Consider the following 9,441-nt stretch of genomic DNA (forward strand, 5'->3'; position numbering starts at 1 on the left):
GATATCTCAGATCTGACTATGGTGCATCTATAGATCAGATAAAGTTTATTTTTCTAAATAACAATAAAAGGTACGTATCGTAATATTGTTAGATCTAATTTTATTTGATTTTAATCCTAACATAAAAGTTTTTTCATGTTACAAACAACATGATTACATATTTTATGCTAACACATTCAAGATAAAAATTTTGATTTAAGATCTTAAAAATTCCTCTTTCAAAATCTATCAATTAAGAATATTAAAAAGAAAAATTATCCTTCAAATCAAGTTAACAATATTATCTTCTTTTGTGAAATATAATGCAATTATAATTTTTCATATTTCTATTTTTTTTCCTTTGTACTTCAGCCTAAAAAATATATTACATTAAGATGAAACATTAAATTAAGTTATTTCCTCGTATTAATTCTATCGTACAAGCGCTAGATATAAGAAGGCGTGAGGCTTTCGTCCTAATTTCTCTTCTTGACCCAAAGCTATTATTTTTTTTCACTGTTAGCTTATCATTATTATCATTTTATAATCTTTATTATCAGAAAAAAAATCTATTATTACTCGTCCTCCATGTCTAATTGAAGACATACATAGAAATAAATCTATTCATTGATTTGATCCATATATGTATTTTAAATAAAAACAGACACTATATTCCTAATCCACCTTGCAGGTTTACCTGACACAGAATTTAGGATGAAGTCCACATTGACATGCAAATCAATGGCATCTTGGCACATTCCAAGTCCACAATTTCCTGCTTATTGTATGTATAATGTGAATGCAGTCTAATCACAAAACAATTATGAAAATGGTTGTTTTGAAGGTTGTTCTGTTATGTAATCTAAATTAAAAAAAATCAACTCATCTTTGCATATATGCATGTAAATAAATAATATTTCATGCCAATTATCTCTTCCTCAAATGATTGTTGAAATAGAAATCAGCACATCATGATTCCTTCCACGGACACAAAGGATGTGGCTAACTGCACAAAGGGAGGAAAAAAAAATAAAAAATAAAAAGAAGGAGAAAGAATAACTATCCAAAGTAAGAAAAGAAAAAGACAAGAAAAACAAGAGAAAAATTAAAAACAGATTCTTATCTTCGCTGCCACCCTTTACAGGCGATTCCCAATTTTTTTAAAAAAAATAATAATCAAAGAAAAGGATTTCTATCTCATCTAAACTTAAAAAATGTTCCTATGTGTTTTGAGCTATATGTTCCTTTCGTTCAACATTCTCTGTATTTAATTTTTTTTAAATATATAAATAAATATTTTAATACATTTAAATTTGATTCATCATGAAAATAGTTTTAATGAAATTTATAAATGGTATCAATTAGTATTTCAAAATATATATACTCTATCAGCCTTCTGACGGTCAACTGTGGAAGATTATCTACAAGATTATTACTATATGCATATATATTTACACAATTTTGAGTTTTACAGGAATACATATATATATATATATATATATATATATATATTCAGATGAATAAAATGAATTATTAGAAAAAATAAAAAAAGGAGAAAATAAGAGATTCCAAATTGACATCTGAAAGCGATTCCAGCTTCACCGGGTGACCGAACGCTATTCCTGTCACGCCTCCCTTTCTCGTCTATCCGCCTACGCAAGGCACACTATTGTAGCTCGTGATGATGAAGGCCACACTGACAGGCAAGTACGAGACCGGCAAGGACGATGGCAAAGCCACCACCACCCTCTCCATCAACGCCAAGTTTGGCGACGCCAGTCTCCGGGCCACCGTCTCCGACGCTCTCGTGCTCGGCACCGCCGCCCGCTCCCCCCCGACCCTCTCCTTCTCCCTCCAGAAGCCCAACTCCTTCTCCATCGATTACTCCCCCACAAAGGTCATCAATCTTCCCCTCATCACGCCATGCATGAAGAGTTCTACGTGGGCTTAGGACTCGTTTCGCGTCGTGCAGGCTGGCACGGATCAGAAGGATGATCTTCCACAGGCGAAGTTCAAGTTCATGAACTCCATCAAGTTGATGGAGAAGACGGTGAGGATGACGTACAGCCACGCTCTGCAGGAGAGGCGGACGGAGGTGGACGGGTCGGTGGAGTTCAACGAGGACAACAAGATGGCAGTGCACCACGTCGTGGGGACGGAGGAGTGCAAGTTGAAGTACACGTACCAGCACGGTGAGCGGCAGAAGACGATGGTGGAGCCGACCTACTACGTGGCGGCCAATACGTGGGACTTGGTGGTGTCGCGGAAACTCGACCGGGGCGACGCCCTGAAGGCGAGCTACCAGGCGGCGGCGAAGAAGCTCGAGCTGGAATGGAGTAGGGACTCCAACGTCAATGGCACCTTCAAGGTACGTTGGTGTGCTTGTAGCCCCCCTTCTTCTTCTTCTGGTGGGTTAATTTCAAATCAGTCATATTCTACGACTTTTTGTTAATACAAACTATTAGTATTTCTTACATATTTTGTGGAAATTGTAATAAAACCAGGTCGATTGCAGATTAAAGCCAGATAAACACCTAAAATCCAAGTCCCAAATGATTCCACCTAATACTCATTAACCCACCAAAAAAACCTAAAAATAATTGTTGCATGCTTAACTTACATTGACATCTACTACTGATTATGTTATACACGATATTGTTAGAATTTCTCGAGTCATAGTTGAATTGATCAGAGTTGACAGGTGGTGGACACCAGTTTAATTTAAAAGTTTAAGCTATTAAATTATGAACCATATTTATCATGTTTTACTTAGCTTTTTCAAATGTAAAACTATTCCTTAATGTATCTTAAATTTCATATTACGGTTGAGTACTATTTCAAAATCTTTCCGGTTAATAATTGATCCTTATTTTCAAGTGACACATGAATATTGTTTCTAATATTCATAGATCATTTTTTTCTTTAATCTCGAGAGTTAAAACTCATCCACAATTATCCATTATGGATTTTCAACACTCATGGAATATTATTTCCAAAATATTCTTCTTTCATGTGTAGCTTAATTATTAACCTTATTTTCCTTACTCTTTAGAGTTCAAATTGTTCACTTTTCTTATTCTTGAGAGTTCGAACTTATTAAGTTTTACTCAGCAATTCACTCGTTTACATATATTTTGTTATGGGACAACTTATCTTCATTTGCTCAAACCATAGCTTCACATGAATTAATTTGCCCATCAGAGACTTAGTTTAAGCCACTTAACTCTTTTGGCCCAATCTTTTTCTTCGATTTTTGTCTATTAGCTCTGGTAAAATTTTTTTTCCTAAAAAATGGAGTTTTAGTGGCATTGGTTAGGATTTAAATAGATAACAGATACTATAGAATCTTAAGAGTTTAAGTTGCGGGCAAGGCTATTCAATATATTCTGGCTCCTTGAATCTTTAATAAAATATTACTATTAGGAGAAATCATCATTGACTTATGAGTCAACTCAATGTAGTCCAAACCTGAAAGTACAAGAGTATCCAAGATGAAAGTATCAAGCTTCCGAAGTAGCACTTACACTAAAACCAATGTTATGAAAAGTTTTTCGATCCAATACTTTCGATACTCAAGTTAGTCATCGAGGATTTAATAGGTATAGATTTTTTTTTTCGAAAAGAGAACCTCGTGACGTAGTGCCGAGATTACCTTTTATAACTAGCCTTGGCGGGAATAACTTGTAATTGCTTTAATGTCTCCCTATTGATGTTTTGTTCATGTGAACAGTAGGGGGGAGATAGCTCTGAATGGCCTGTCTTGAACTTTTGTCCACAAGGGCAAATGAGCAAGGGTGATGTGGATCTTTTTTCTTCTAGATAATTTTCACATGGCAATTATATGTTAGATGATAATTAACAGTTAATGTATTTTCTATTATTTGTCCTCCACGCCCCCCGGCGTGCTTTGAGACTCTTAGTATGGAGGCCTGGAGTGCAGCATTTAATTCATCCTATAAGCATATTACCAACCTGCCCCTTCGTGACACCAAAAGGACACATGTTGGTCTACCCCTTAGTATGGAGTATGGAGTGCAGCATATTTTGCCTACGCCCTCTATCGTGATGGATTTCGCTTGGCATAAGTCAGGTTTATCTAACTCACATACCTCGGGCACATTTCATCCTACGCCTTCGCTATGACATATTTCTCTTAGCATATCAAGTTTTTCTAACTCACACACCTCGAGCACATTTTGCCTTGTATCTCTGTCATGCCATATTTCTCTTGGTGCGAATCAGATTTTCCTGACTCATACACCTCAAGTATATTTCACCTTGTACCTCTGTTATGATGGATTTCTCTTAGCACAAGTTAGATTTTCTCAACTCACATGCCTTAGGCACATTCACCTTACGCCTTTGTTGTGATGGTTTTTCCTATGCCTCCGTCATAGTTGGCGAATTTCTTTTAGTGTAGGTCAAGTTTTTTTTTATTTATATACCTCAAGCACATTTCACATTGATCATTTATCATGATAGATTTCTCTTAGCATGGTTTGAGTTTTTCCGACTCACATACTTCATGAACATTTTTTTATACATCTTCTTTATGGCAGATTTCTCTTGGCGTTAGTCGAGTTTTTCTAACTCACATGTCTTGGACATATTTGGTCCTACGCCTTCAGTATAGTAGATTTCTCTTAGCATAGGTTAGGTTTTTCTGACTCACATATCTTATATACGAGACTCAAAATCTCGTGCTAAATAGCATGGAGGTTCGAGTCCTCTTTAAGGCATAATATTGAGAATGCTCATTGAATGAGCAATTCAATAACAGATTTTGGATCTAATCAATATTAATATACCGAGCATCTTATCTATTGATACGAAGTATTCTGGCAATCCCCACGATCCGAGTCTGAGCTGTTGGAATTGGAATAGGTTCGGTAGGGGATCACGAAATCTTAGTGATCTTCTCTATCTAATGAATGAGGAGTCCGTTTGGAAATCGTCTGCCCTGCACCCACCCTGAGTATATGATTCAAGAGGAATTACACAAGGGTAGATTGATAAAAACCTTTGGTAAAATATCCACTGGTACCCATAACCCAATAGATAAAGTACATTATATAAGTCCGTTTTAGGGATTGACGACTTACCTATTCAGTGACTTTAGCATTGGACGTTTCCAAAATGGATCGGGTTGAGTGAATTAGAGAATAGACAAACATCTATTAGAGATATATGTTTGTTGGCATTCTAGCCTTCCTTCTCCTTTCAGGGCCTATCTGAAAGAGAATCCAATATCTCTTGATCGTGAATATCTAAATAGGACAAACTGGCCTCTATGGATATCTTTGCTTCGAAACAAAATGATTAGAATTAGGCTCGATCAACCAGAATATGTATTATCCATACGGGGGATCTTCCAATTGAGAAGATCCATCGACCTCAAACGAAGAGAAAGGTCTATCTATTTTCTTTAGTTATTCAGTTAAACCAATGATTTGTTATTGGAGCAGATAGCAATAAGCATTTCATCGGACATGCATATTTTTTATTTTTCGATGGATTTTTATATGGTTTCATTAATGGAAATTGTTTGATATAGTGAGTAATAGACTCTGGTTATTCGCCATTCAAGAATTCTTGTTTAGGTAGTTCATATCATCGATACATAGTGTTTTGATCTAAGATTTCAATTCTTCCATGTTTCAGCAACAGTAGCATATTGTTCCATGGAGCTAAGGTCCAAAATATAGAATAAAAAATGTTTCCATGACTCTACCACCAGCCGATCCTATTCCACTTTATCCCTTTTTCATGTCGTGGCCACATATCTTTATGGCTAAGGAATGAGAAATCTCTCCTGTTACATGAATCAAATATTTCATTTCATCCGAGAAAAGCCATCCCTTTCTCAACATTGTTTTTGTTATTTGATCCAATAGCGTTCCGTTAGATAGGAATATATTTGATAAATACTGATAACTCTCAGATAGAGTATTAGAAAGGAAAGATCCATTATATAATGGACTATTCCTTCTAAGCCATCTCTGGCGATGAATCAACAATTCGAAGTACCTTTCTTATATATTCTTAATGAACCAGCGTTTATACATAGAAGTAGAAGGTTTTGTTTGAGAAGTAATAGGTACATTTGACATCTCTTCGTCTGTAAAGAATTCTCGATGTGAAAACCCAAAGACAAAGGACTAATCTTTGAATAGGAAAAAGAATAGATTCATAGGGTCCTAAATAAATTGGCTTACTCGAAAAAAGTCTTGTTCCTTGGAAGATCTATCAAGTGTCTGGTATTGCATGGTTTCACTCTACAAGAAGCTCATCCTTTTTATGATACTCATCCTTTTTATGATACTCATCCATTTTACCCTATACCTTCATCATGGAAGATTTCTCTTAGCACGGGTCGTTTTTTTTAACTCGCACACTTTGGGCACATCTTGCTTTGTATTTCTGCCATAGCGAATTTTGAGTCCTCCCTCCGTATGGCAGATTTGAAGTCCTCCCTCCACTGTAATGGATTACAAATCCTCCCTCTATAGTAGACCTTAAGTCCTTCCTATTGGTGTTTTATCCATATGGATGATAGGGGGAAAGACAACCTCGAACGGTCTATCTTAGACTTTTATCTACATGGGCAGATGGGTGAGAGTGATCTATATCTTTTTCCTTTTATATTAGTTTTCACGTGATACTTACGTGTTGGATAATGATTGATCGTTAATGGGTTCTCTATCCGTTACTATTTCTTAGTTCAGTTCGATATTTTTTTCATGGATAATATTTTTAATTATTGTACATCTCATGTTTTTTACTTTAGCATTTTTTTTCTTTTAAATTTTTTGTTTGTAGTCTTGTCTGATCCTTGTCATGGATGTATGAATGACGGGTAATTTCCTTCAAGAAAGCTTAAAATTTAGAATTATTTTTACTATAATAGGAACACTTTTGGTTATATACTATAATTCACTCCACTGTTCAATGTAAAAACTGATGTATACTGTTGTGGCGTAGCAGATATCTGCCGCTCTCAACATGGCGGATCACATCTATCCAAGATTTGTTGCTGAGAGCACGTGGAGCTACCAAATCTGATTTCGAGTGTCTCAATTGGTCTCAAGTGTTTGTTTTGGATTACTGATGCAATAAGCCATCAAAGCCTTTCGACATAAGGATGTTTTATGTTTGATACAACAACAGCGTCTCGTCTCTCTTTATCTCGCTTGCGCCGGTTACGGGTTTCATGAAGCAAAGTGCTACGAGGAATACAACTGCGCATAGAAAACTTTATGCTTAGAAATTACAATCAATCACAATCACTTGCATCACAAATATGTTGATGGATGCAGAATCAATTTAGTTCATTTTTATCAAATAAATTTAATTAGTTTAGGGTAATCTACATATGTCAAAAGTTGCCAAATCATAATATCTAATCAAGAGAGAGGAAAAAAAAAACAAATGAAGGGGATAAAAAAGAATAAATCATATTTGAATTTGATTAGAGATTATAATCTAGAAACTTTAATTGGATCTTAATTAAAGATTACGATCTTGATCGAAGATCTTAAAAATATCATCTAAAAGAAAAGATTATTTTTTAAATTAAGTCTAATATATTATCCACTTCAGAGTAAGCAACAGATCATATAAGACTGAAACATCTAAATGCATCATAAGAAGATGAATTAATAAATCAAGTTATTTCTCATATTATATGTGAGTAGAGTGCAAGACCATATTTATGTTTTCTGTGGAATTATTTCATCATTCATTTTAGATAATATTATATATTTTGTACATGAATATTCAACAACCATAACATGAACATTAAACTCTTGTTAAAATGCGTGGAATATGATTAAATTTTACCCTCTCTTTTTTTCTCATCTATTATTTTTCCTACACTAAATACTTGCTGATATTTATTTCTTATGTGGCCTGTTTTCTTCTGGCCGCTCCATATCTCAAATTGGTAAATATATTTATTTCTTCTTTAATATTTTTTTTCCGTTTCATGTTAAAGAAACACTCCTTGAAGTTTTCCATTATAATTTAGATGTTGTTATCTTGATACCATTGACCATGGAGTCGACACGACTTGGTTCAATCCGAAAGGGGCAAGCTCGTCCTAGGGGGCCCATGAGGGATCCTAAGAGGAGATTAGAGCCGGGAGTAGACTTGGCCAACAGTGATCCTAAGGTATTGTTTGTTTGCCAAAGGTGGATTTGGTATCATCCCAAGGTGCACCTTAGCCTCGCCGAGATCCCTGCACAATTGGTCGGTGTCGGGAGATGTTCTCGACCTGACCTCTCCAATGGTAAAGTTAGTTGGGGATGAAAAATGATCAAGATACCTCCTCCTTTAGGTTTTGGGGGCTGACTTTTATACCTCAACAATCGATGTAGTGTGGCCGACCATTGATTAAGGTCCCTTTTGTTGGAAAGAATAGAAGATAAGAAAAATTATTGAAGAAGTTTAAGAAGCTTGAATGCATTAACATGTCTCTCTCCTATTTATATAGATTAGGAGAGAGATTTTTCCTTAACAGAATAGAGGATTTCCCTCAACAGAGTAGAGAGATTTCCTCATATAGTTGGGAAAATCTTATCTGCTATCGTACCCCCGCAAGATGGTGCTCTTGTCAAGGATACCAATCTTGGATCGATGCAAAGCAATCTTGGATCATTGCTGCTGCTGTTGTTGATGCGACAGTGACGGCGGTGGCTGCGACGACGACGGTTGCAGTTGCGATGGCGACGATGACGGCTACAGCAAAGGAGAAAGCTACAGTAATGGAGAAAGCAATAGCAATGCTGTAGCAAAGGAAGAAGCAATAGAGGAGGAAGTTACAATGATGCTACAGTAGATAGGAAAGCTGCAGTAGAGATGCAGTAGAGTAGAAAGCTACAGCAGAGGTGCAGTAGAGGAGAAAGCTACAGCAAAGGTGTAATAGAGGAGAAAGCTACAGCAAAGGTGTAATAGAGGAGAAAGCTGTAGCAGAGGTACAGTAGAGGAAGAAGCTGTAGCGATTTGGTGGAGAAACTTGTAGTGATTTGCTCTTAGTAGGAGTTGAGGATCAAGTTGATAGTGAGGCAGCGAGTTACGATTGATATAGATCACAGCTTGATGAAGACGATGCTATGGCGGTGGACAACCCGAGCCTAGGGTCGGTGCAGGCGGTGCCAATGAAGAAGAAGGCCGTATGGAGGAGAAGAGGGAAGGAGTGGGCAGGGGTTTGAGAGGGATCCACTACCGAGGGCGAGCAGTCGGCCGCACCAAAATAGGCGCTCATTGTTGTGGCCGAACCTGATGGCGACGCCAGGTGTGGTCACGGTAGCGGCTAGGGTAGCAGCGAAGGTATCAAGCGCCATATAGCGGACGACCGTACAATGGACAGAGAGGGGAGTCCGACGGGTAAGTGAGTCCGGTGGGAAAGAGTTCCCCCCTTCTCTGCTTTATAGAGGCAAGGGATGTGGTGAATGGTAAGCTTCA

At 36.9% G+C, this 9,441-nt stretch overlaps 1 protein-coding gene across 1 annotated transcript; it reads left to right on the forward strand.

Annotated features, from left to right (window-relative positions):
* Positions 1–1,663: 1,663 nt before the first annotated feature.
* Positions 1,664–7,098, forward strand: LOC135587556 (outer envelope pore protein 24B, chloroplastic-like). The gene is made up of 3 exons (XM_065079118.1): positions 1,664–1,876; positions 1,952–2,347; positions 6,964–7,098. The coding sequence occupies exons 1-3, from the start codon at positions 1,664–1,666 to the stop codon at positions 7,039–7,041; spliced, it is 687 nt and encodes a 228-aa protein (XP_064935190.1). The 3' UTR covers positions 7,042–7,098.
* The last annotated feature ends 2,343 nt before the right edge of the window (positions 7,099–9,441 follow it).

The sequence above is a fragment of the Musa acuminata genome, chromosome BXJ1-1 (assembly GCF_036884655.1).
Source record: "Musa acuminata AAA Group cultivar baxijiao chromosome BXJ1-1, Cavendish_Baxijiao_AAA, whole genome shotgun sequence".
NCBI lineage: Eukaryota > Viridiplantae > Streptophyta > Magnoliopsida > Zingiberales > Musaceae > Musa > Musa acuminata.

Bases quoted from the DNA above. Each gene is read 5' to 3' on its own strand.
- LOC135587556 (XM_065079118.1), top strand. From the start codon at position 1,664: ATGAAGGCCACACTGACAGGCAAGTACGAGACCGGCAAGGACGATGGC. The intron at 1,877-1,951 runs GTCATCAATCTT...CGCGTCGTGCAG, and splicing joins TCGATTACTCCCCCACAAAG to GCTGGCACGGATCAGAAGGA. The intron at 2,348-6,963 runs GTACGTTGGTGT...GTGGCGTAGCAG, and splicing joins ACGTCAATGGCACCTTCAAG to ATATCTGCCGCTCTCAACAT.